The sequence below is a fragment of the Zosterops lateralis genome (genome assembly GCF_965231275.1).
Source record: "Zosterops lateralis genome assembly, chromosome: 25".
In the NCBI taxonomy this organism is placed as follows: domain Eukaryota; kingdom Metazoa; phylum Chordata; class Aves; order Passeriformes; family Zosteropidae; genus Zosterops; species Zosterops lateralis.
The window spans coordinates 2,582,025-2,609,564 of record NC_139785.1 but is presented as its reverse complement, the minus strand read 5'-3'; the positions used below and the strand labels follow the sequence as shown (position 1 = coordinate 2,609,564).

Here is a 27,540-nt window from a genome sequence, read left to right as displayed (position 1 = left end):
GGGGACAGTGTCCACACAGTCCCCTTGGCAGGGATTCTCCTGCCACCACATCCCACTTTTAGGAGGAATGAACTGGGAATGAGGCTGGGGCTGGCTCCATCCCAGCTCCACGGGCCTCTCCCGTTGGTCCCTGGCAGTTTTTTGGCACCGGCTGCCACGCCCCAGGGAACTGGGACAGGAGAGGAGCAGCTGGAGGGATTGCACTGAACACACTGAGCAGTGTCATTAAAGGAGAAAGGGAGAGTGAGGAAGATGAGAGAGCATCACACAGGGTTTCATTTGGGGTGAGGGATCAAGTCTCAGGGTTGGGGGAGCTCAGAGCTCAAATTAATTCAGCTCTCTGCTCTCCCAGCCCAAATTCCACGGCTTGGGAAGCAGGCAGGAGGGTTCCCTGCTGGATAAACCCACAGGGAGCAGCTCAGCACCTCTGGGCAGGGAGAAAGTGCCCTCTGATGTCCAAAATTAGAGGCTTCGCTTGAAAGCCATGGCCCTCCCCTCCGTGTGCTGGGACTTGTCCTCGTGCAGGACGGGTGCAGGGCCCCACCCTGGCTGGGTGTGCAGCTTTGGGGGCAATTCTTGGAGCTCAGCAGATGAAAGGCCTTCAAGGACTCCGAGTTCTCCCCTCAGTAGTGGTGACTCCCTGGGAGGGACAATCCAGGCACAGCAGTTCGTGCCACTGGGCCCTCACAAGGTGCTGGATTGTGGCTGCCCAGGGACAGCCCTGCCCTGGGCTCAGTTTCTGTTGTGGAAAACGAGTTCTGTGACCCTTCAGACAGATCTCTGAAACTGGGGCTGGTCCCCTGTGAGCACAGAAAGCCTTTCCTGAAGGATGAGCGGGGAATTTGCACAAAGATCCCTGTCTCTCCCTCTCAGACAGGTCTGAAACAGCTGTAGCAGGGATTTTGCCAAGGAAACAGGTGTAGGAATCACGTTATAAGTGAGGTTTGCCCTTTAAAAGCAGCAGAGCAGGAGTCTGGGAATGGACTGCAGCTGGATGTTGAGGAACAGATAAAATCCAGCCAACTCTGGGTTGTTGTCAACAAATTAATTCAGTGGTTTCAGTCCACCCCTTGAGAAAAGCAATTAAAAAGGCCAAATCCCTGCTCCTAATTGCATCCCCCTTCCCCTCCCAAGTTCCCCTGGCCTGTTTTGGAGTTCATTCCCAGCGAGCTCACCCGAGGTGCCAGAACAAACCCAGCCTGAAGAAGGGGTTCCTTCCTGCTCTGCATATCTGTCCTAAGCAAAGCAGGGCCAGATTTAGACACAGAGGACTTTCCCTGGAGCCAGGGCTTTCTCTGATGCTTTCCCAAAGGGCTGCATTTCAATGAGGAGCCTGCACACAAACAAATTTATGCAATCAGCCTGTCCCTAGGACAGAGCAGGGAGACTTCAAAAGGGAAAGGCCAGGGCAGAGCCCAGCTCAGATCCAGTGTCAGGAGAGGCAGGTTCAAGGGCAGCCCTGGTTTCCAGCCAGGGGAGGCTCAAGAGATGAAAAGCAGATGCAAGATTTAGGCTGATGCTCCCCGGGGCAACGGGGAGAAGAGAGAGTGAAATCTGAATTGATCCCCAGAGGGGAGAAGGAAGCAGGATGTGAACCTCCCCTTGAGAGGAGGGCAAAACAGGACTGGGATGGAAATGTGGAGGGCAGACTGAAAGCTGAGCTACCCACGGGGTGGAGGGGGGAAAAGCCCAGCAGGAACAGCGATGACATCCAGGGAGCACATGAGATCAGGGGGAGGTGGGAACAACACGGGGAGGAATGAAAAGCTCTGAGAGAGATCCCCGGGGGGGAGGGAAGCCCTGGTGGAGCGAAATTAAATGTGCAGGGAGTTTTGCATCCCAGATATTAATAACAAACTACCCGGCGAGCTGGGCCCTTCTCTGCACCTTCAAAAGGACGGAGGGGAGGAAGAACTTGTCTGTGGTTGAGCACAAGACGATGAATCAGAGGATGGGAGTCCATAACCCAGCTCTGGCAGGGCCCTGGATTTCAATACAGCCCCATGTCCAGGGGGCAGCTGTCCCATGAACATCCCCTGATGGCAGCTGCAATCACAGGGCTCAGCATCTCTGGGCTGTGTCTGCAGGACACCTCCCCACCTTCCAGAGGCTCCCAGGGATGCTGAAGCCATTAGCAAGGAGCCCTCAGACGTGTGGGTGGAAGGTACCAAACAAGGTCAGGCTGTTTATTAAATGGCCCTGAAAAGGAGCCACCAGGGATTTCACAGCTCAGGTGCAGTTTGCCCACTTTGAATTTCTCACACGCTGTGCCCACAGGACATCACAGATAACTCACCCTGCTGCCTCAAAGGAGCTGCTGCACATCCCACACAGAGCTCAGGAATCAAAGTTTCTTTGGGCAATCTCTGTCAGATGTGAGCAGAGCAGGGAGAGGAGCTGGACAAGGAGGTCCTGAGGGAAGGGAGCCCCTCCAGCACCTCCTGTGGGAGAGCAGGGCAGAAACACACGGGAGGCTTGACCTGGTTTTGGAAAGGAGGAATTGACCCAGTTGGGTCTCCTGGAAAATTCCTCCTTTCTAGAACTTTCTAAAAGGCTTTCTAGGAACCCTTTAGGAAATCTCTATCCTCACTACATCCCCTGATTGGTGTAAAGCAAAGAACAGGAATAAAGAACCCACAGTAGAACTGAAGCTGGGCCCTGCTCAGGCTCCTCAGTGCCTCCCTGCCTGTCTCAAACCTCGCCAGATCTCCCAGCCAGATCACCTTGAGATTGATATGATTGATGATAATGACAGGCTGGATAAACAAATGGCAGCCTGTCCTGCAAGGGTCAGGAATGAAAAGTGCCTGGCACATTTGGATAAGGAGCAGAGGCAGATCCTGCCCAGCTCTGCTCACACAAAAAACCTGCCAGCTTTATTTCAGGAGGGACCCTTTCCCTTCCAGCTCTGGGGAGCAGCGAGGGCTTGGAGAGGAGAAGAAGGAGAAGGAGAAGAAGGAGAAGAAGGAGAAGGAGAAGAAGAAGGAGAAGAAGGAGAAGAAGGAGAAGAAGGAGAAGGAGAGCTGATCCTGCATTCCCCCCTGGACCAACAAGGTCCTGCCATCACTTCCCTGCTGGCAAAGCCCTCCTGGCCTCAGCACTGTGCATCCTCCTCCTCCAGCTGTGGATGCACACCCCTGCGACCTGGCCCCAGCCCTCACACCACTCACACAAGCCCTGGCACCTCCCAAAGCCATCAGGCCTCCATCCGTGTGTGTCTTCCAGCAGGCAGCATTATCCCAGGGCTCGGCTCCAGACACCTGGCTCTCCAGAGCAGCTACAAAAACAAACAATCCAGTATTTCCTAAAGGCTGAGCAGGGGAATTAAACCCCAACCGAGGCCTGGAGAGACCGCAGCACCTGGGCAGGATTCACCACATGGCAGCCAGGAAAATCTCCCATTCCAGCACTCCCAGCACTGCCCTGCTCCCTTTGGAGGCAAACTGGGGTTTGAGTTTTGCCAGGAAAAGGCAGAGACAACACTCAGATCTGTCCCTGAGCCACGCTCTGGCCACCATCCCAAGCCATGAGCAGGCAGATGTCCCTGCCAGCAGCCAAGGTGAAAGTTTATTGCTGTGCCTTTGCATTTCCCTGGCCATAAACAGGAAACAACCAGCATTAGACTCGCTAAATAAAAATAAAAAAAAAAAAAGCCAAACCAGATAGGCAAGGCTGAAGATGCTGCTTTCTCCATCCACACCCTTTCCCCTCTCATTCACATACAAATTACTGTTGCATCCAGGTGGGAGGAGAGTTTGAAGAGGGGAGGGAAAGGAGGGGGGAGAGGAGAAATGTTTGCCAAATAGGCTGAGGGATCAGAGGGAGCTTTCTCATAAAGCGCAGGGCTGACCCACAAACTGCTAGAAAACCTCAAACTCCGCAAGAGTTTCCCCTCCCTCCCCGTTGTGCAGGGTGAGAGCAGCCCCAGCAGGAGTTGGGGTCTAACCAGGTCACTCCACCCTTCCCATCCCGCCTGGAGCACACAGGCAGGCAGGCAGGGAGGGAGGCAGGCAGGGAGGCAGACCTGAAATGTAGGCCATCTACAAAGGCTGGGGGAGAGGCTTCAGCGATGTGAGATTTATGATCTTCAAAGTGATTAGAGCCCAGCGCTCCAAATAAAGGCAAAGAGAGCTCCTGCAGTCGGTTTGGAGTTGGGTTTCAAACCATCCTGCCCTGGCTTCGGTTTGAAAACTTGAATTGCAAGCTAACGAAAAAGAGGGGGGAAAAAAAAAGACACCCAAACCCAACCTCAAACCCCAAACCAAATTAAAAAACCCACCAACCTCCACCCCTAATGAAAGAGCACAGCACCTGATTTTACATGAAAACACTTTGATATTCCCAGCTCTCCTCTCTTCCTTTTTTTTCCTCGTCATTTGAAATATATTTTACTGAATTGAGGATGAATTCACCAGCAGCTGAGGTCAGCCCTCAGTGTGAGTGTGGAGCCCGTGTGCGTCCGGGCTCCTGCTCATTCCAGAGAATAATTTAAAATAATAATTATTATTTTAAATAACAATAACTTTCAAATAGTAATTATTATTTTAAATAATAATGATTTAAAATCGCTCTGCCCATGGCCTTGGGAGGGCCAAGAGAGGGAGACAAAGAGCCACTTGCTGTGTCCACTCAGGGCCTGTTACATCCCCATCCCTGCAAACCCCTTGGTGGGCTCTGGGGAGTCAGAGCAGATTAGAAATGAAATAAAACAATAAAACGAGCTGGTTCAGAGCCTTTTGCTGTTTAAACCTGAATAAATCCCCCAGCTAAGTTGGGCTATGCAGTTACACAGCCAGCCTGGAATAAACAAATCGGATTTTGTAGGAGGAGGAAAATAAAAGTGGAAATGCTGCTCAAAAAAAAAAAAAAAAAAAAAAAAAAAAAAAAAAAAAAAAAATCATAATTTCTTTTTAGGAGGAGGATATTTCTACGGCATCACTGAGAGGAATACAGAGGATGGTGGGTCAGATCAGCAGGGGTGTAAATCAGCATTGCTCCACCACCTCTCCTTGATTAACCCCATCTCCAACACCTTGGTATTTCCACAGGAGAAGTTTGCAATGATCTCCTGCTCCTCTCTATCTGCAAGGAATTTCCTTTCATCCCCCCTGGGGAGCAGATTGGATTCCTCTGCAGGCCCGTGCTCTGGGCTGCACACACAGGGCTTTTTGTTTGCAGCTGGGGATTCCAGGATCCTGGAAGATGGCTGAGCGTGTCAGGACACCTTTGATAGGAAAGGGAGACCCACCCAGAGCTGGAGCAGCCAAAGCAAACAAACCAACAGCAGCCTGGCTGACACTGGTCACGGGCAGAGCCACCAAGGGGAGCTTGAGGGACAAAAGGCCACGGGGAGAAGGTGCAGATGCCCATTGGGAGCCTTTGGAAAGGGTTGGAGCCCTGGATTTGGGGAGTACATGTTGGAAGGGGATGGGCTGCTGTGCCACATCAACCTCAAATCTGTCCATGGAGTTACAGCCCCTTCTGCATCCCTGGTGCAGCTCCAGCCACCCTGGGGTCCTGCAGCAGGGCAGAGTTTGCCTCTCCAGACTCCTCTGTCCCTTTCCCTTTTCACTCTGTCCCAGTGCAGCTCTGCTGGCCTCAGCTCTGGGCTCAGAGAGCATTTTCCTAAAATCTCAGAATGGCTTGGGCAGGAAGGAACCTTAGAGTTCATCCCATTCTACCTTCCAGGGACACCTTCCACCATCCCAGGCTGCTCCAACCTGGCCTTGGACACTTGTCTGGGCACCCTGTGCCTCCCCAGCCTGCAGCAGTGTCCAGTGTCTGCACAGATCCAAGGGCTGTCACCTCCTGATGTGGCACCCAGGGATTTTTAGAGCCCCACAGGAAGGTCTGCAGGCCCTCACTGAGCCAGGGAATGCTTTTAGCTGGATGAAGCAGAGGGAGAAGGGCACACACAGCAGGGATGTGGCCCCTCAGCTGCTCCTTTGGGGGTTCTTTGCCCCATATTTTTACCTGCTGTCCCTTTCCCTGCTGCCTTGCAGACAGGGATTTCACCTGTGCACTCCAAGACCTCAAACCAGCTCATTTTTTGGTGCCAGCCCTGTGCCTTTGTCCCTGCACACCCCAGCACTGCCAGTGCCAGTGTCACAGCACTGGGGCTTTGGGGAGGGATTTGTACTCCTGCACCAGGACTGAAGCGCTTTCTGTTTTTCTAAATGATGATAAATATTAAAAAAATTTTAAAAGCCAGAAAACCCCACAAGCAAATGGTCATTTAGAGGAACTCTGTAATTAGCTGAACTTCTATGAATTAGGGAGAGGGAAAGCAGAGGTGAAATCTGTCACTGGATCCCACAAGGGGAACTGGGAGGGAGTTCTGTGGTCGCTTTAATGGCAGCTTCTGACCTCACAGTTTTTATCTCTCTGCAGGAGCTGCAGCACGATGAGCAAGTGAAAAACCAGCAAGAAATGAGAACACCTGGCAAGCCAGGGAGCATCTTACCTGCCTGTTAAAATCCAGCCCATTCTGTTCATTCCCTACAATGAAACAAAGAGAAAAAACATCTCAGTATTAACGACACCACTGGTGGGAGCTTTTCACAACTTGGAACACACATGAGCAAAAAATCTGGCCCTGGGAGAGCCAGGAGAGGAGGAGGAAGGTGCAGGAATGGAGGGATGAAGGCTTCCTGCAGCCTTCAGGTGGTGCCAGCCTTTGCTGAGGGATAATAAAAGTGCTCCTGCCTGGGAGATAACCCGGCCAAGGGTGGGGGAGATTCCAGCAGAGGTGAGCTGGAGGACATCACAAATCCCCTGGGAGATCCAGGGCTGGCTGTGGGAAGGGGCAGCAAACAGGGGCCGGGGCTGCTCAGCCCTGCAGGACCTGGGGGACCCGCGTGGCACCGGGAATTGCGGGATGGCTGGAGGAACACAGGGTGCCGTGGGGTTGTGCTCAAGAGGCGTCTCCTTGATTCCAAAAGAGATTGGCAGGCACAGGGGGAAAAATCAGACAGGTTTCAGCCTGAAGGTACCGCACAGGCCCTCACTCATTCCCCTTTGATGATAAACATCCCCCCCCTCCACCATCACACCTGCCAAATTCATCAAGAACATCACAGAGCCGAGGCTGTGCTCTCCGCAGAGCCGAACGCTTTAAGGGATTCCACGAAGCTCTCGGGCTGCACAGGCAACCCCAAGACACCCCTTTCCCTTTGCAACACATTCCCCAAGCCATTCCCTGCCAGGGCAGCCCAGTTTGTGATCAAGAGGCTGGAACTGTTCACATCCCACCGGCACCAGCCCCCAGGCCTCCTGCTCCTGCTCTTTTCTCCAGGATAACATTCCCCATGCAGCAGAGCCCGTGCCCTGTGATCTGATCAAGCTCCAACACATCGTGTTTTCCAGCAGTTCAGGGCTCCTGCAAAGAGCTGGAAAGTGCTTGGGAGGAGGCTGTGCAGGCAGGAGGGCAAATCCAGCTCTCCCATGGACTTTCCTCCACTAACAAAGCCTTTCTCCTATCCCAGCATGTATTTTTTTCCATGCACAGAGTATTCCCAGGTGAATCGGCGTGGATCCTGAGGGGGAGTGTGCTGGGTACAATTATCCACGGATGGCAAAACATTGGAGAGTCAGGGATAACAGAGCTCCGTGCCTGCTGTCTAGAAACAGCCCTGGAGATTTAATCCGTGACATTTAAAAAGCACTGACTGTGGAAACTGAGCTGTGGGACCGTGCTATCGAGCAGGGCCACGGCAGAACGAGCTGCTGCCCCTCAAATTGACATCTCCTCAACCTCTGCACCTCAACCAGCTCTGAGTTTTTCCCCCAAATTTGACATCTCCTCAACCTCTGCAATCCAACCATCTCTGGGCTTCCCTCCCAATTTGAGATCTCCATCTCCTCACCCTCTGCACCCCAACCATCTCTGAGTTTTTCACCCTCAATCTGAGATCTCCTCCCCATCCACACTCCAACCATCTCTGAGCTTCCCTCTCAATTCTGAGATCTCCTCCATCTCCTCACTCTCTGCACCCCAACCAGCTCTGAGTTTTTTTCCCTCAATCTGAGATCTCCTCACCATCCACACTCCAACCATCTCTGAGCTTTTCCCCCTCAATCTGAGATCTCCATCTCCTCACCTCTGTACCTCAACCAGCTCTGAGTTTTTCCCCCAGCCTGGCTGGATTTTTTCCTTCCTTCCTCCCATCCTGCTGTCTCCCAGCTTTTCCCCTCCCCAATCTCAGCCCTTTATCTCTCCCCCCTCTGTGATATTCCCTCTCTCCAGCCCCCTGTGCTCCCTGTCCAGCTCTCTCCAGCTGCTCCCTCCCCAGGAATGGGGTTCATTCATTGCCTTCCAGCTCCTTTCCAGCCCAAGAGCCAAGGAGGGCACATCCAGCGATGGGAATGCTGATAGTGCTAATGGATGATCACAATCAGCATCCACACACCTGAGCAGGACCGCGGGAGCTTCTTCAAGGCCTGCAGTTTCTACCTTTGAAACCCCCACGGGCTGTGTGTGTGTGTGTGTGTGTGTGTGTGTGTGTGTGTGTGTGCAGGGGGGTGTTTGATGAGATCTGGAGGCAGCAGCTGAAGGGAAGCAAAGCCAAGGAGGGAAGGAGGAAATAAAAGTTCCCAGCTGCTAAAATAGAACAGGAAGGAAAAGGTAATCTCCTGGTTTCTTGGAGACAGGAGCTCCTGGTGATGAGGCAAGATCCAAAGGCTGCAGGGGAATCCCTGGGTCCCGGTGACGGTGGCTGAGTCACCACCCTTCACCCCAAAACTTGGAACCCGGGAGGCAGAGCTGGAACTGAGCCTCCCTGCACAGCCCCACATCCTCCAGCACGGCCCTTCCCCTCCTCTGGCTTCTCCCTCCCTGCACAAGCAGGTAGAGCTCACACACTGGGACCTTCCCTCCTGCAAAGCCACACTCAGCATCCTCCACCTCCCTGCGGATCAACACGGGGGGTTCAGGAGCTCCCAAATCCAGGAATTCTGTGCCAGCTGAGCAAATATTCCTGGAGCTGGCAGTGAGTGAGTGTGAGGGAGCTGCCCGGGGCTGCCTGGGCAGACAGAAGGAGCAGGAGGCACCTCCAGAGGCCATTCCTGCTCCTATCTGAGCCGCCCATCTCCCTGCACCGATGGCCCTCTGGAGATGACTATTCCTGCTGGCTGACTCCAAAGGGACCCAGGGGCAACCAGCTCAGCCTCAGATGTCCAAGAGGGAGAGATTTAAAACAGGGAGGGGTGATTTCTGCTCCCAGTGGTTATGTAAATGGGAGCTGGATACACAAATCTCTGCAGGACCAACGAGTGTTTGGGCAGATTCATTTGCAAACAAATCTGCACCCCCCTCTCCCTTTTTTTTTTTTTTTTTTTTTTTTTTTTTTTTTTTTTTTTTTTTTTGTGTTTCAGTAAATGTTAATTTTAAGGGATTGCAGCTTGGAGCCAAGGTTTGGGTGTGATAGGGGTAACAGCTCTCCTCTTTCAGTTGAACTGTAACTTTCCTACAAATGCTTTATAAAAATAGCCTCAGTTTCCTCCCAGTTTCTGTCAACATCAGGACTCACACTGCAGTAGTCATTTCTCTCCTTAAAGGAGCAAGCTGTTCAAACAATCTGCACTTAAGATTTAATCTTTTCTAGCTCCAGGAGATAAAAAGAAAGAAAAGTGTAAGTGGCAGCAGATTCTCCCCGCTGCTGCAAACTGCCAGAACTCCACTCGTTCTAATGGAGCTTCAGCCCAGCCAACAACTTGATTTTTGCTGCAATGAGCCAGACACAAATGTGGGATCCAGGACTTCCAGAATCTGCTGGATCAGACCTCCCCTTCCTGAAATTCCACGAGGCTGGGGAAAGCCCTGGGATTTCAGTGGGGGAAAGCTGCTCAGAGCCAGCAGCTCACCCATCACCGAGGCCTCACTCTGCCCTCCCTGGCCCTTTGCAGGAGCAGAGATAAGCTCAGCTGGCTCCCCCAGCCCGGCAGGCCGGGGTTGTGCTGCTCTCCTTGGTTCACCTGGCAGCTGTTTTGCATAGCCCTGGCATCAGATCTGGTGCGAGTTTGCCTGGGGAGGTTTCTCTGGGGATGGGAGCAGAGCAGCAGTTCCGGGCAGCTTCAACCCGGTTCCCCCCCTGGAAAACTCGAGGGATTCACGGGGAGCAGAGCTGCAGAGCCAGTCCAGCCCCGCAGGATAAAAGCACCTTAATGGGGGGGAAAAGTCAAATCAGGGTGGCCTTCATCTTCTCCCAGGGGCAGGTGTCACCTGCAGGGAGTGACACTTCACACCAGCAGGGCTGTGGCTGTTCCCAGGCTGCTCCTCTCTGAGGAGGGCAGGGGGATGAGGAGCTGATCCCAGCCTCCAGCAGGTGAGGGAATTCCTGCAGGGAGTCAGTTTGGTGCTGCACCTTTGGGAGGGAAATGCAGATCTGTGCCAGGCAGACAGAGCAGGCAGGGGGCTCATGGCTGAAACCTGGAGGAGCCAATTGCTCCAGGCTCCCTGTGCAGCCTGCAGAGGAAACAGGAGCTTCCAGAGGGCAATTCCTCCCTCTCACCCCCGAGACAGACGGCACAGGGATGAATCACCCTCTGCAGATCCCTGTTCCCATCAGGGACTGCCTGGGGTGAGCAGGTCAGGCTGCAGCCTCCGAGGATCAAATATCTAAAATTCAGATTAATCTCACCTATCCTGGAGATTTTTGCACTCCAGCTGATGAAGCACAATGCCACAGGAGATTGGCTGGGTGCAGGCTGCCTTTCAAAGGGGCATTTTCTGATAAATTCACTCCTTCAAATAACAAGGTGTGAAGTGAAGAGATGCCCAAGAGCCAGCAGAGAAAAAAGGTAGAGAAAAGAGTGGCAATCCCTGTAACTATAAGCAGTTCTTGCCCCACAAGCTGTAAATGAAGCCAAATGTTCACCTGCACTGAAGGAATGATACTCAGCACAAAATATTCCTCAGCATTCCCACTGACTTTGGAAATTCAGGAAAAAAAACAAAGCATGGCATTTCCTTCATGCTGCTGCTCTCAGTGACTTCCCCAGGGCCAGCAGGAGGCCCTGGATGCTGGGAGATCCCTTTAGTCACCTTTTCCCCTTCAGTCACCTTTTCCCCACCTCTGATTCCCCCCCAGCTGCTCCCACCAGCACTTTGGGGAGCAGGAACTGCAGCTGAGCAGCTCCAGAAAATTCCCTGCATTCCCCCATGCCCTGCTGGGATGTTTGGTGCTCCCAAGGCACTTAAAAAGTGATTTTTTTTAAGTGTGAGCAGGATGGGAGGGGGATTTGAGGCAGCCAGGCAGGGCTGCAGTTTTAATCTGAACTCTTTGCTCCCCAGACACAAAAACCCCCAAACCATGGGGAGCATCTCCATGGGAAAGCCAAGGCTGGTGAGCTAAAAGTGAATCTTGTGCTGACTCAGAGAGCTCCAGACTCCAGGGGAAGCTTTCACTGGAGCTTCATTTGGCTGGGGAGCCCTGGGTTACAGAAATGCCTCAGAGAAATCCCATCCCCAGGCCCCTGTGCAGCCCCTTCGTGTGGGGCAGAGAGCAGGACAGGAGTGTGGGAGAGCTGGGCACCTTCCAGGAGGAAACCCGAGGGCAGCAGTTGTTCCCACGGAAAACATTTCACCTGCAGGTGCTGGGAGAGGGCAAGTCTCTTCTGCTAGACCAGAGGCAAGAGGCAGATCAGACCAGCTCTTCCTTTGCCCCTCTAATTCAAGTCAAACCAGCCTTTTGTTCCCCTTTTCCCCTCCCCATCCTTTTTTATCCTCTTCCATAATGGGATGTTTAAGAAAAAAAAATTAAAAAAAAAAAAAAAATAAAATAACCCAACCTCAAACCCTAATCACCTTCATTTGAATTTCAAATATCCCCCTCCTGGCCTCCCCCACGCCCCAACTGACTCGGAGCTGGGAATATGGAAATTTCTCCTGCTTGCCTTAAATGTGGCTGTGCTATGAAAATCATCAGCCTTATGCAAATCCCCGGCAGCCCGGATTGCCATAGCAACCAGCTGTTTCCAGCCCAACTGCTGCAGCTTTCATTTACCCGGGACTTGTCCTGGGGCTGTGCATGGCTGCAGGGGGAAGAGAGCAGAGAAATCCTGGAGGCTTTGAGGAAAAGTTTCAGCAGGGAGAGCCAGCCTTGGGGAGCAAAGGCGTAGCCCAGGACTGAGCTCAGCGTGGGGCCGGGAGAGGCCAAGTTTCCTCAAAAGACTTTGGCCTGGCAAAGCTGCTCGCAGCCTGAGCTGAGGAGGGAACAACAAAAGACAGAAGGGAAAAAAAAAAAAAAAAAAAAAAAAAAAAAAAAAAAAAAAAAAAAAAAAAAGGCTCCCAGAAAGGAAAGAAAAAATTAAAAAAATAATAATATTTTTTTTAAAAAACCAGCTGGGAGTCAGCAGGGGCTGAGCACCCCCAGCCCAACCTGCCAGCCCTTACCTCTGCTAGACCCTTTCACCTCACTTAGGGGCTGACACAGAGGCCAGAACCCCCAAACTTTATCCCAACATGATCCAGCACCTTCCAAAGAGACCCTGCCCCATGGGATGCCCCAAGCAGCCTCATTCCCAGGGCCAGCAGAGCTCAGGGCTCTGTGCTGCCCATCCTGGGCACAGCAGCACCTGCAGACACCTCACACCCCACAGGAAGGGGCAGGAAAGGAGCACAACTCTCACCTCAACTCAGTGTGTGGCACAGGCAGAGTGAGGCAAAGCCTCTGGTTTTCCATCTGCCCTGACACGGATTTAATGCAAAATGCAGCAGCTCTGGGAGGGGATTGGGCTGGGCTGGAGGTGCTGGTGTCCAGTTTCAGAGGTGCCCCAGCCCTGTGCTGGGACATCCCGAGGCAGCAGCAGGGGAAGGGGTCTGGGGCTCACACGTCAGGATGAGGATGGGGATGAAGGGGAAGAATGGCACCCCCAGGGATGGATGTCACAGCAAGGGACACTCAGGAGACACTCAGTGTTTGATTTTCCTGAGGTTTAAAGGGAAGGGTCTTTAGAGAGAGAAGATTCCTGCATTAGTGCTCTCCACAGGGGACACTGAGGGCAGAGCTCACAGGGCTGTGAGGGGCAGCTCCAGTCTCTGCTCTCTGTGACCCAGGGCACGGCTGGAGATGGGTCAGGGGAATTTGGGATGGAGCTCAGGGAAAGGGTCTTCCCCCAGAGGGTTCAGGCACTGCCCAGGCTCCTCAGGGAATGGGCACGACCCCAAAGCTGCCAGAGCTCCAGGAGTGTTTGGACACTGCTCACAGGGATTTGGGGGTGTCTGAACAGGGCCAGGAGCTGCACTGGATGATCCTGTGGGTCCCTCCCAGCTCAGGACATTCTGTGATCCCAAAGCACCCAGAACAGTTCCCAGGCTGTGAGGGGGAGCTGACCCTGCTCCCATGGCCACCAGGAGCCCAGGGCTCCACCAGCCCAGCCCAGGCACCCTCCTGTCCCATCCCCTCCACTCCTGGGCTCAGACACACAATCACAGAATCCTCAGGTTGGAAGAGACCTCCAGGATCATCGAGTCCAACCCAGCCCTGACACCTCAACTAAACCCTGGCCCCGAGTGCCACATCCAGTCTGTCCTTAAACACACCCAGGGATGGGGACTCCACCACCTCCCCGGGCAGACCATTCCAGAACTTTATCACCATTTCTGTAAGAAACATTTTCCTAATATTCAACCTAAACTTCCCTTGGCACAGCCAATTCCCCATCCCAAGAACCACCCCAACCCTCCCCTATTCCAGTACTTTATCACTCTTTCTATAAAAACCTTTTTCCTAACATCCAACTTAAACTTCTCTTTGCACAGCCAATCCCTCATCCCAAGAGCCACTAAAGCCCTTCTGAATTTCAATACTGTATCATCTTTCCAGTAAAATCCTTTTCTTAACATCCAACCTAAACTTCCCTTGGCACAGCCAATCCTCCCATCCCCGAGCTGCCCAAACCCTCCCCAATTCAAATACTTTATCACCTTTTCAGTAAATAACTTTTTCCTAATATTCAACCCAAATTTCCCCTGGCACAGCCAATCCCCCATCCCAAGAGCCACCAAAGCCCTTCCAAATTTCAATACTTTATCACTTTTTCAGTAAAAAATATTTTCCTAAAATCCAACTTAAACTTCTCTTGGCACAGCCAATCCCCCCATCCCAGGAGCCACCCAGACTCTCACCAATTCAAATAACTGATCACTCTTTCTGTAAAAAACCTTTTCCCTGACATCTAACTTAAACTTCTCTTGGCACAGCCGATCCCCCATCCCAAGAGCCACTCAAGCCTCCCTGAATTTCAATACTTTATCACTTTTTCAGTAAAAAACTTTTTCCTAAAATCCAATTTAAACTTCCCTTGGCACAGCCAATCCCTCCATCCCAGGAGCCACCAAAGCCCTTCCGAATTCCAATACTTTTTCACCTTCTCAATAAAAAACATTTTCCTAATATTCCAATACTTTATCACTCTTTCCTTAAAATCTTTTTCTAACATCCAACCTGAACTTCTCTTGGCACAGTCAATCCCCCCATCCCAGGAGCCACTCAAACTCACCTCAATTCTAATACTTTATCACCTTTTCAGTAAAATCTTTTTCCTAACATCCAACCTAAATGTCTCTTGGCACAGCCAATCCCCCATCCCAGGAACGACCCAGACCTTCTCCATTTCCAATACTTTATCACTCTTTCTATAAAAACCTTTTTCCTAATATCCAACCTAAACTTCCCCTGGTACAGCCAATCCCCCCATCCCAAGAGCCACTCAAGCCTCCCTGAATTCCAATACTTTATCACTCTTTCCTGAAAAAACTTTTTCCTGACATCCAATTTAAACTTCTCTTGACACAGCCAATCCCCCCATCCCAAGAGCCACCAAAGCCCTTACGAATTCCAATACTTTATCACTCTTTCTGTAAAAACGTCTTCCTAACATCCATTTTAAACTTCCCTTGGTGCAGCCAATCCCCCCATCCCAAGAGCCACCCAGACCCTCCCCAGCTCAAATAACTGATCACTCTTTCTGTAAAAAAACTTTTTCTCTGACATTGAATTTAAACTTCTCTTGACACAGCCATTCCCTCATCCCAAGAGCCACCAAAGCCTTCTGAATTTCAACACTTTATCACCTTTTCAATAAAAACTTTTTCCTGACATCCAACCTAAACTTCCCCTGGCACAGCCAATCCCCCATCCCAGGAGCCTCCCCAACCCACCCCACAGGGCTGTGGGGCTGTCCCGGAGGGCACATTTGGGCTCCCATAGGGCACATTTGGGCTCCCATAGGGCACATCTGGGGTCCCATAGGGCACACCTGGGCTCCCATAGGGCACACCTGGAGTCCCATTGGGCACACCTGGGCTCCCATAGGGCACATTTGGCCTCCCATAGGGCACACCTGGACTCCTATAGGCCACATTTGGGCTCCCATAGGGCATACCTGGACTCCTATAGGGCACATTTGGGCTCCCATAGGGCACACCTGGAGTCCCATTGGGCACACCTGGGGACCCATAGGGCACATTTGGGGTCCCATAGGGCACACCTGGGCTCCCATAGGGCACACCTGGGCTCCATAGGGCACACCTGGACTCCTATAGGCCACATTTGGGCTCCCATAGGGCACATTTGGGGTCCTATAGGGCACCCCACATCCCCCAGACCCGGCTGCCCAGCACTCCCCACCCCGGGCCGCTGGCAGGGCTGGGCTCCCCGGCTTCCAGGGTGGGGAGGGAAGATGCTGGCGCTGCCTGCAGCTATTCCCTTCCCCGTGCTCGTGTTTGAAGCGCTTCCCTATCGCCCTTTTTGTAAAAAGCTTTGGCTTCCCCCCCGTAGCCTCAACAGATGAAATCAAAGGGAAGTAGCTCGGCTTGGTGTAACCTGTTTTGATGGAGGAGATAACCGGGGAACAAGTGTCTGACACAAACAAACAGACAGACAGGGGCAAGTCCCACCTCAGCGTTCTGTTGCATCAGATAGCGAGGGCTTAGATAAACCACAAGAAGGGGGAGATCTCTGCCCCCGGGGCTGCACGACCAGGGGCGACACTCGGCACTGCCAAGCCCCCACAGTTCCCATCAAAAAAATCAGCTGGCATGGCTTTCATCAGTTTAAAAAAGATGAAAAGAGCTCCGAGCCAAGCAGAAAACTCGCTGCTCTTCATTACCCCCCATGGAGCCCAGCCTGGGAGCCCAGCCCCGGTGCCAGGGCTGGGGATCAGGCAGGGAAAGGGGAAAAGACCCTAAAAACTAGAGAAATAATTGCTTATCAGCCTGCCCCACATCCCTGGGGTGATGGGGAAGGGGCCAAAACTTGGGATCATGAAGGGAAAGGGGAAAAAGACCCTAAAAACCTAAAAAGACCCTAAAAAAGAGGGATAATCACTGATCAGCCTGGCCCCCATCTCTGGGGTGATGGGGAAGGTATCAAAGCTCAGGATCACACAGGGAAAGGGGAAAAGGACCCTAAAAACAGAGAAATAATTGCTCATCAGCCTGGCCCCCATCCTCAGGATGATGGGGAAGGGGCCAAAGCTTGGGATCATGAAGAGAAGAGGGAAAAGGACCCTAAAAACACTGGGATAATCGTTGATCAGCCTGCCCCACATCCCCAGGGAAGGTGCCAAAGCTTGGGATCAGGCAGGGAAAAGGGAAAAAGACCCTAAAACCAGAGAAATAACTGCTCATCAGCCTGGCCCCCATCTCTGGGGTGATGGGGAAGGGGCCAAGGCTTGGGATCATGCAGGGAAAGGGGAAAAGACCCTAAAGACCCTAAAGACCTGTTCATCAGCCTGGCCCCCATCCCCAGGGTGATGGGGAAGGGGGCAAAGCTTGGGATCATGCAGGGAAAGGGAAAAGGACCCTAAAAACAGAGAAATAATTGCTTATCAGCCTGCCCCACATCCCCGGGGTGATGGGGAAGGTGCCAAGATTTGGGATCATGCAGGGAAAGGGGAAAAAGACCCTAAAAACACTGGGATAATCCTTCATCAGCCTGGCCCCATCCTCAGGATGATGGGGAAGGGGCCAAAGTTTGGGATCATGAAGAGAAGAGGGAAAAGGACCCTAAAAACACAGGGATAATCATTCATCAGCCTGCCCTGCATCCCCGGGGTGATGAGAAAGGCAAACCAACCCTCGTGGTGCCTGTCACCCCTCACACACATAATTTAAAAAAAAATTCAGAGATGAAGGAAAGGGAGGATTAATGTTCTCAGGGCTGGGCAGTGAGAACCCTTAGAAATCACATTTTTTAACAATAATAGTTTGTGAAATGGCATCATTTCACTCTAACTGGTAGATTTGGGATCACAAAACCACAAGTTTCTGGAGAATATATATATATATATATTTTTTTTCTTTTAAAGCCCTGAAATATTTTCTATGAAATTGGATGAAAAGAAAAAAAAATAATTAAAAAGGAAAAAAAAAAGGTACCAAGCGTTCCAAACCTCCTACGAGAGGTGAACGATTTTAACAATCTTCTCGAAAAAAAGAAAACCCCCCACAATTATTTCAAACACTTTTCAAAGTAAAACAATGCCTCAAATTACCCCCCCCTTTTTTTTTTTTTTACCCCCTCCCCCCCTTCTAAGCCTGGAATTGGCGGAGATATGAAAGGATGAAATTATTCTTCTGTTGCTGACACTTCCCATCAGATCTTTAGGCATCAGTTTTAGATCAAGGGCTTGGTTTACAAAAGCGTTTTGGTGCTTAATTCCATCTCTTTTTTTTTTTTTTTTTCTTTTTTTTTTTTTTCTTCTCCAAATTCTTGGAGCCAGCCCACATCTTTTGGTGATGGAAAACCTTTGGGTACCTGCACCACGGAGGATTTTATTTTTATTTATTAGGTCTAATATTGTTAATTTGGGTAAGACACCTCTCCTTTGGGAGGAAAACGAGGTTCCTGGGATTGGCCTTAATTGGGTCGGAAATGGGAAATTCAATTAATGACTCATCAGAAAACACACGGAGCCTTTTCCCACATGAAGCAGGTAACCAAAACACGGCGCTATTAGGGAGCTGCAGTAAATATTCCTCTAACAAAGCACCAAAACTTCCCGGGAAGCTCGGCACAAAGGGAGCTTTGTTGTTTATAAACAGAAAAAGGGCTGAAAGGAGAGAGGAAACAACGCGGGGAAGGCGCTGAGAGGGTTTGGGTGGAATATCTGAGCTGCACCTTGGACAGGTGAGTTAAGGGCTGATGCCACCACCCCCCGAGGGTCCTACAAGGTGTCCCCAAGGGTGACACCCCCAGGAGGGGCTGTCCCTGCTGCTGGGGACCCCCCAAAAGCTCTGCGGTGTCTCCTTTTCCAGAAGAACCCGAACAGACCAAAAAAAGAGAAAGAAATCACCGCGACAAACTCAGAAAACAACAAAAACCACGATTTAAACAGGTTTTTTGCTCCACTCTTTGCAAATGAAGGAGATTTACTGGTCCTGATTTCCCTGCTTGATTTGAAGGCTCTGAGAGTGAACTTTTTTTTCTTTTTTTTTTTTTCCTTTTTTGTTATTTTCAAACAAATCGACTCCGCTGCTCTGCTTCTTTCTTTTCCCAATTACCGCTAAAAGAGGCGCTGCAGCTCACGCTGATGGTTGTCTGGGATGCTTAAATTGATAAAAAATTAATTAATTCCCCCATATTTTATCCAACCAAATGTGCTGCCAGCTCCTCCTTTAACACCTCTGACTCCAGCAGCAGCCAGAGCCTCCCACTACATTTAATAACAGCCAATACCAGAATTAAATCCCTGTTTTATTTAATCTTGATTCAATTCTGCAACCCGTCAATGAGAGACAAATATTTCAGGGGGTTCCAGCTCCTGATTTAAGGCCCTGTAACAACTCCCAGAGTTTTTTTGGGGGGATTTTTTGGAGGAGCTTGGGGAGTTGGGGATGTGTTTGTTGCTTGTTTATCCCAAAGCCCAACTCGGGGTGATTTGGGAGCCCCGAGCAGGAGCCGAGCTGGCCCAAGTCAATCAGAGTTCATGGATGTGAAGAGAAGCAGATTTTATCTCTCTCTGAGATAATGTCAAATAACTCAGTTTAACAGCCAAGAGCACAGAGGATTTCTGAATCAAGGGTTAGTGGGGTTGGTTCCTTTAAAACCTGGAGTTCTCTTGCTGCCCAAAATCTCTTTTTTCCCCCAAATTATCTCAAATTTTCTAAGAGGAAAACCATCCCATGCAAAGTTTTCACCTGCTCTTACACACCCCCTTGGCCCAAGCTTGGGGCTCTTCATTACTCAGAGAATTTTTGATTCTTCTACATTTTCTCCACCAGTTTTTGTTCCGAAAGGCGTTGATTTCTAAGCCCGTACCCCAGCTTTTAATAATCTTAATTTGCTGCACCTACTGGGTGCTAAAATGATTTCTTATTGCTGCTCATTTGCCTAAAAAGGGATGTGACCCTTGGGGAAATTACAGGCCTTCTATTCAAATCTCACTTCAGGCAGCTCGAAAAACACAAAACCTGATTTTTGGGGTGCTTGTTACACCTGTGGGTGGGCAAAGCTGGCAGGAATCAGTGCTCACAGGATTTCTGTCACCTTTAAAGGATCATTTGGCAGGAATGAGTGTTCACACAACTCCTGTCGCCTTTAAAGGATCACCTGGCAGGATTGAGTGCTCACAGCATCCTTGTCACCTTTAAAGGATCTCCTGGCAGGAATCAGTGCTCACACCATCCCTGTCGCCTTTAAAGGATCACCTGGCAGAAATCAATGCTCACAGCATCCCTGTCATCCTTAAAGGATCACCTGGCAGAAATGAGTGCTGACACATCCCTGTTACCTTTAAAGGATCACCTGGCAGGAATCAGTGCTCACACCATCCCTGTCGCCTTTAAAGGATCACCTGGCAGGAATCAGTGCTCACACCATCCCTGTCGCCTTTAAAGGATCTCCTGGCAGAATTGAGTGCTCACACCATCACTGTGATCTTCAATAGATCACCTGGCAGGAATCAGTGCTCACACCATCTCTATCACCTTTAAAGGATCATCTGGCAGGAATTAGTGCTCACACCATCCCTGTCACCTTTATAGGATCACCTGGCAGAATTGAGTGCTCACACCATCACTGTGATATTCAATAGATCATCTGGCAGAATTGAGTGCTCACACCATCACTGCATCTTCAAAAGATCACCCTGTGCCTTTCCAGATCCAAGGAATGATCCAAGGAAAAGCTCCAGGTGTGATGTGAGAAACCTAACCAGCCTCTCCATCCCTTTCTGCTGGAACTCCTGAACTGGATTTGATTATTCCCAAAGTCCCTCCCATTTTTCCACACACACACACACACAGAGCCCAAAAAAGGCTGTTTTCCCCTAAGGAAAAGCTGCTGGCACGACCCAGCTGGGAGCAGCAGGACTGTTCCCAAAGCCATTATCGCTGTGGCAGAGGCGGGAGCCAATTTCCATGTCAAACCCTGTGAGGACATCAGGGAGGCGCTCAGGGATTCGCTGCTGTCCCACAGGAGGGATCTTGCCGAGCTGATCAAGATACCAACGCAATCCTAGCCCGGAGCACATTCCTGATCAACTCCCAGGCTGCAACAGCAGCAACAGGAGCCCAGAAAAAAAAAAAAAAAAAAAAAAAGAAAAAAAAAAAAAAAAGGCACGGGGAGAAACTTCCAGCACCCACATTCTCCTTTTTTTTTTTTTTTTTTTTTTTTTTTCCTTTGGTCTCCCTCTGCTGTCCCTGGCACCCCAGACCCTCCTTACCTGGCTCCACCTGGTCAGGTTCATGCCGGGTGTCTGTGGAATCTGCAGCATCCCCGCTCATCTTGATCTCTGCAAAAAATAAAAGGAGGCACAACTGATTTTAATAACAGGTCACAGTCCCAGGCAACAGGCACATGTGGCTTCCACTAAACAGCACAAATGAATGTGTGTAATTATAATAAACCATCAGACTTTCAAATTTCTGATTCCTCAACATCCAGGCGCTGGAATATTCATCAGCTCTGAGGATGCACTTTCCCTCCTGTTGCTCTTTGCAGCCCCCCCTTCACTCCTGTCCCCCCTCCCCAGTTTGCTGGGGGTTTCACCCTTCCCATCCCTCCTCACCCCACGGGATAAAGGGATTTATTCAGCCCTGGGAGCTCCCCAGGCCTGGCCAGGCTCCCCAAACCTGCTGTGGGGGTCTGGCTGTGACACCCTCCTCCCACCCCTGCAGAGCTGGGGATCCCTCCCAAATCCTCTCCCTGTCCTTCTAGAAGGCTCAAACTCAACTTGTTTTCCCCACTGCCTCTCCCTGCACTTTATTCATCCCTTTATCAGTCCCCTGCAGGTGTTCCCAACCCTCCAAATCACACCCAAGGTCTGCCTTGCCCCAGAGTGTTGTCCCCAACCCCCCCAGGCCTTCCATGTCCCCTCCCCACCCAAGAAATGTGTCCTTTACCCTTGAAGTGATGGCTGCCACCGCACCCGGGGCCGCTTTCTCCTTCGGGGACAGCTGCAAGGAAAGGTGGCAATGGTCAACTTCACACCGGGCTGCTCATCCCCTCCTTAAAACCCAGCCAAGGCCACCGAGGTGGGAAAAGGGGAAAAATCCATTCAAATTCACATGGACACCACCTCTGCTTTCCCACCCTTTCCACGGGGATTTTTAACTATTTCCAGACTAGTTGGGGATGATATGGGGATAAGCAAAGAAAAAGGTTAAAAAAAAAAATAAAAAAAGAGATAATTTTTTTTTATTATTGGAGTGATTTGCATTTGCTTCCTGCAGCCAATCCCGGCCACAGACTCTTCCCATTTGCATCGGGGAATAACAACAGCGGCGAGGCCGGGCCAGTGTTTGCTGTGGTTTCTGCCGGGGCAGGGAAGGCAGGTGGAAGCCACCTAAAAAGCATCATGCAAACCCTTTTTCCTCTTCCCCTTATCCACCTTTTGTTGTTCCCAAACGGATGAGAGCAGAGCCCCGTTGGATTTTTTTTTTTTATTATTTATTTATTTTTTTTTTATCCTCGCACCAAAAACAGGCAGGGCTTTGTGCAGGTTTTTTCTTTTTCCCCGCGTTCAAAATTTCCCCCTCCGTGTGCAAACAGCAGATAATCTGCTTTTTTGGCCAAGATTTCATTGCTTTGATCAAGTTGAAAGTCTGAAACTTTCTCCAGCAAATGAATAAAGGTAGAGAAAAAAAAAAAAAAAATCAAGATTTTATACCAGGGCACAGAAACTTTCACATACTTCAGAAACTTCCTTTCCTTAAATTATATTAAAGAGTGAGGGAGGGGGGAGAAAAGGAGGGAGAAAAGAGTTGTGGGATTTTTATTTTTTTTCCCCCTTTCAAATAAACCCTCTGCAATTAAGACATGAACGTTTAGTGGGGCTTCTAAGCGTTCCTACAGCAGGAAGAGTAATTACCATCAGCTATAAACATCTCCTCGTCTTGTACCACTGCCAAGGGACCCTAACTTAGGCAATCTACAAAGCACAAAGTTTTGCTGGCTGCCAAAAAAATATTAAAAAAAAAAAAAAAAGCAAGCAAGTTCTCATAAAATAGAGGAAGAAAAAAATTTAAAAGCCTACAAAAGTTTGGTGAGAAAGCTTAAAAACCTGTTAAAAAATAAAATTAGGGAAAGAAAATATCTAATTTCTAAGAGAGTGAGAGCTGGAGTGATTGAGACAGAGCTGGGGGAGGACAGACACAGAAGCAGAGGGTGAAAAGCTCTGTCCCTCCTGCAGGAGTGACCCCCACACCCCTCTGCATTAAACCCGGCCTGGGTGGGGAGGGAAGGAGGAGTTGCTGCTGCACCTTGATTGCATATCACAGTTATCCAGCAGGTAAATCCCCTCCTCCTGCACTTGGGAGATAAGGAGATGCCCTGGGATTCCCATGCACAGGAATTTTATTTTCGGCGAGATTCAAATCTCCCCTATAAATGTGTATAAGTTGTTATAGTTTGAGTATCTTGTAGGGGAAAAAAAAAAAGGAAAAATAAGCAGGAAGAAAAGGAAAACTCTGCTGATCTGTGAGGTTTAAGGTTTAGGACAGATTTTGGATTCCTGTGGACAAAACAGAGCAGCACCAGCACCTTCCAAGGGATCCTTGGGAACAAGGAAAAGACACACAGAACAATTATTTTCTATTCTAATTGCAGCCAACACTTTTTTACGGACACTCCAGACCCTTCCTGTACAACCAGAGCCATGCAAACCCAGCTTTGACCCCCTGCTCCATCCTAAACCCACCACCAGCCGGGGCAGGCTGCGAGTCCAGCTCCTTGCACACAGCATTGCCAGCTTAGCAACACACACACAAAACAACAACCCCAAAACCTCTCTGGGAAAAATAACCCGGCTTAGGCCAGCCTAACTCTTAACCACAGCCCTATTAGGAGCCGCCACTGTGGCCTGGGCCATATTAAAAATGTGCTGCTCACTTTGGGAGCCGGGGGTAGGGGCAGCCTGGGTGGTTCAGCCAGACCAAAGTGCAGACACTTCTCCGGGGATGTATCTGCATCTCTATTTTTGTCCAAACAAACGGTGTCAGCAAATGGAGCCTTTCCCAAGGCCTCTCATCATTCCCCCGTAGCTGTTGGGGCACGGGAGAAAGGCTGAGCCAGCCCTGATGGCTTTAGGAGTGGAACCCCATGGCGGAGGAGGAGGGAGCTGGGCTTGGCTGTGAGCATCACTGAGAGTTTTCTGGGCTTTAGGTGCCCGAGCCCCTCGGCGGGCTGGGGGAAGGTGAAATATCCCAAATGCCCGGGGAGGGGGTGGTGGCAGCCACCAGGGCAGTGTCCCAGCAGAGAGGAGGGTGTGTGGGGCCTGGGCAGCCCCTCAGGGCTGTGTCTTCTCCTGAAACCATCGGAGTTGGCAAAGACCTCCAAGATAAAAACTGGGGTTAAAGGTGAGCACAGCTCTGCAAGGAGCTTTTACAGAGGGGCCTCAGAGCTGTTCAAGGACCCAAAAATTGAACTGCTTTTGTACAGGGGTAAGAAAAAACCCTCCCACCTTTCCCTGCAAAAAGCCTCCTAAAGCTCCGGCCTGTCTGACAGCACAGGAGGATGATTTGGGGCAGTGGGAGCACCACCCGCACCCTCAGCCCCAAATCCAGCCTGGGGTGATGCCAATGGCTCTGGCAGAGGGCACAGTATCGATCTGGGGAATCTCCTGGTGAAGAAAGAGTCGCCCACAGTCCCGGCAGAGGGGTGGAGGGGTGGGTTGGAGCCTGCGGGGGACAAATCCCCAGAGACACCGACAGAGCACACCCAGGGCAGGTGCTCCGACCTGTCGGGCTCCAGCCCCAGCCAAGAGCCTCCCTCCCTGGCAGCCTCTCCTGGTGGCCAGGGCTCCCCAGACTGCTCGGGGTGGCCACAGAGGCTTCCCAGAGCCCTGCAGAGGTTGGGACACGGCCGTGGAGGGAAGGCTTTGGCCACCTGTGTCACACCACTGGCCCTGGGTGAGGTGGTGGCTTTGGCCACCTGTGTCACACCACTGGCCCTGGGTGAGGTGGTGGCATTGCTGTGCTTGCCCTGCAGGCCTGTCTGTGAGCCCACGGGCGGGCTGGCCTTGTGGAGGGGCTGCCAGCCCTGGGCACAGCCCCCAGGGGTGCCCTCAACAGCTCATCCCAAGGAATAAGCCTGGCGTGGACTGATGGATTTATCCTCCCCTGGCACCAGTGGAGCGTTTTGTGCTGCACAAAGCCCAGGATCAAAATCACTAAGGGGGCACTTGGCTCCTGTATCCCAAAATACAAAACCCAGGACAAAAGTCACTAAGGGGGCACTTGGCTCCTGTATCCCAAATCCTGCTGCCTGTCCTGTCCCAGCAGGACGGGGCTGGGGGCTCTGGCTGACACCAGGGCTCCGATTGCAGCTCCGGGATGTGGGGCTGGGGCCGAGGCGGCCCTGGCAGGGCAGGGCAGGGCAGGGCAGGGCAGGGGAGCCGGGGCTGGGCACGGCTCCGGGGATGGGGAGGGGTCTCTCCGGTGCCCGGCTCCCTGCAGGGGCTGCTCGGGGGGATGGAGGGAGCCTGAGCTGCGCCTCCGGATCACAGCCCTGGCAGGAGTCCTTGAGTCTCGCTGTTCATTCATTCCTGACTCAGCCCAGCGCTCCCTCCTCATTCATTTCTCCCTCCTTTTCCCTCCTCGCCGTGACCTTTCCTCCCTCCAGCCCGTGTCTCATCTCGCTCTCACACACCTCCCTCACCCTGCCGCATCCTCGGCGGGTTTATCCCTTCTCCCTCCTCCCGGCTCTGTCCCGATGACAGGAGGAGGGCTCAGGCACAAACACTCATTTTCCAGGCGCGCAGGAGTTCTGTGCGCTGCTCCCTGAGCCGGCGGCTCCCGCACTGCGGGCACGGCTTTGGCAGCCCCGGAACAGCTCAGGGAGCATCAGTCCCCGGGCGGGAATGCGGGAACTTCACCAGCGGCAGGAAAAAGAGGAGGGAAAGGAGCGAGGGAAAGAAAGGAGCGAGGGAAAGAAAGGAGCGAGGGAAAGAAAGGAGCGAGGAAAGGTCAGGGCGATGAGAACCAGCCCGTTTCTCCAGCCGAGCCCACGGTGCTCTGCCCCTTTACCTGCGTGCACGGACTCCAGGTTGACCATCCTGGCGGCGGGGGCAAACCCGCGGTGTGCCCAGCCTCCTCCTGCCGTCAGCCCCAGGTTACCAGGGGCTGCCAGTTTGGCCTCCCTCCCGTGCCACCCGCTGCCCGTGGAAGCGGCCGTGGCTCCGAGGGCACCTAGAGCTCCATTGCCTGTTGCCATGCAGGGCCAGGTGAGCGGCGGAGCTGCCCCGCCTCGCCCCACCTCCGGCTCCCTCGGGTGCCCTGACACCCGGCCTGGCGTCAGGCCCATGCAAACGCTGCCATTTGCATATTAGTAACTCGGGAATTGGATGGATGAGTCCCTGCAGCGCTGCCAGCCTGCGGGGCGGGCTGGGGTGGGGTGGGAAGGAGGGCAGGAAAGGGAAGGCGCTCAGCTCCGCCCGCCCTGGGCCGGCAGCACCTGCCCCAGAGCCCGCCTGTCCCCCTTTGGGCACCCCGGGGAAGGGGGTGGATTTTTGGGTCACTCTGATGCTCCTGCCTGCTCCCCTGGCATTGGGGATGTGCCCTCTGAGCCTGGGCTGAACCTCCTCCATGCTGAGTGAAACAGCACGGAAAGGAAAGTTAAAAGCATCAAAGTAAACGGGCAATAAAGAGCAGGGCTGGCACATGGAGACCCTGCTCCACTGACACGGGCTCCATCTCTGTCCCCCGAGGAGGAGCCTCTTCCTCCTCATCCCTCCCTGCAGCATTTACCGCCTTCCAGGGAATATTCTATTTACCAACTTCCAGGGAATATTTTATTTACCAACTTCCAGGGAAGTCAGGCAATAATTAAAAAAAAAAAAAATCCCCTAACTTTGTCTTCTCTCAGGCAGAGCTGTGACAGGGACAGAGCCACCCCCCGGAGGCAGGCAGTGCTCCCTGTCCCTGGCAGGAGGCACCCCGGGGTGACCCTTGGGGACACAGTGTGACAGGGCCGGGCTCAGCGCGCTCCCAGCCCCGCTGAAAGCGTTAACGCTCCGTGAGCAGCTGCCAGCTCCGAGCTATCGCACATCCATCTCTCCCTGGGTAATTCACGTTCCAGGGCTCTCGGCTTTCCCACATGCCGCTCTCTCTCCCTCCCTCCCTGGAAAGACAGGTTTCTCCCAAGGGATGGGTGGGCGGGCAGGAGCTCCAGCCTCAGCTCCAGCCCAGGCCTGGAGCTGCCCCGGGCATGGTCAGGGAGGACATCCCCGGGATGTGGGGGGAGAGGGCGGAGGAGCTCCATGAAACCCCAACAGGGAAAAAAAATAACCCAAAAAACCCAAAAAAACCCCAAAAAACCAAAACAAACCCCCCCCAAAACAAACAAACAAACAAACAAAAACAAACAAAAAACCCAAACAAACAAACAAATAAAACACACACACAAAAAAACCCCAAAAAAACCCCAAAAAAACCCCCCAAAAAACCCCACCCAAAACCCCAAAAAACCCCAACCCTATATATATATATATATATATATATATATATATAGGGTTGGGTTATATATATATATTTATATATATGTATGTGGAGGGAAGCTGGGTGTTCCCGGGTGGCCCTGCCGTTTATTCCCAGGGCAGGGGAGATTTCAGCCTCCGGGAAGCAGCGCCACGGTGAGATGGGCACGGGCAGCTCCTGCAGGCCTGGACTGCTGGACTGACGGACTGCTGGACTGACTGCTGGACTGACTGCTGGACTGACTGCTGGACTGACGGACTGCTGGACTGACGGACTGCTGGACTGACTGCTGGACTGACGGACTGCTGGACTGACTGCTGGACTGACTGCTGGACTGACGGACTGCTGGACTGACTGCTGGACTGACGGACTGCTGGACTGACTGCTGGACTGACTGCTGGACTGACGGACTGCTGGACTGACGGACTGCTGGACTGACTGCTGGACTGACTGCTGGACTGACGGACTGCTGGACTGACTGCTGGACTGACGGACTGCTGGACTGACGGACTGCTGGACTGACTGCTGGACTGACGGACTGCTGGACTGACTGCTGGACTGACTGCTGGACTGACGGACTGCTGGACTGACTGCTGGACTGACGGACTGCTGGACTGACTGCT

The 27,540-nt window shown here is 51.9% G+C and overlaps 1 protein-coding gene across 1 annotated transcript in view; it reads right to left on the bottom strand.

Annotated features, from left to right (window-relative positions):
- Positions 1 to 25,664, bottom strand: part of POU2F3 (POU class 2 homeobox 3) — a gene marked incomplete at its 3' end in the record, with an annotated part of 47,429 nt that extends 21,765 nt beyond the window's left edge. The window contains exons 1-4 of the mRNA XM_083878140.1: positions 25,469 to 25,664; positions 21,347 to 21,400; positions 20,668 to 20,736; positions 6,464 to 6,498 (exon numbers count right to left, since the gene is read on the bottom strand). Coding sequence (XP_083734266.1) covers positions 6,464 to 6,498; positions 20,668 to 20,736; positions 21,347 to 21,400; positions 25,469 to 25,655 — 345 coding nt within the window. The 5' untranslated portion in view covers positions 25,656 to 25,664. The remainder of the gene's footprint in view (positions 1 to 6,463; positions 6,499 to 20,667; positions 20,737 to 21,346; positions 21,401 to 25,468) is intronic.
- Positions 25,665 to 27,540: the final 1,876 nt, after the last annotated feature.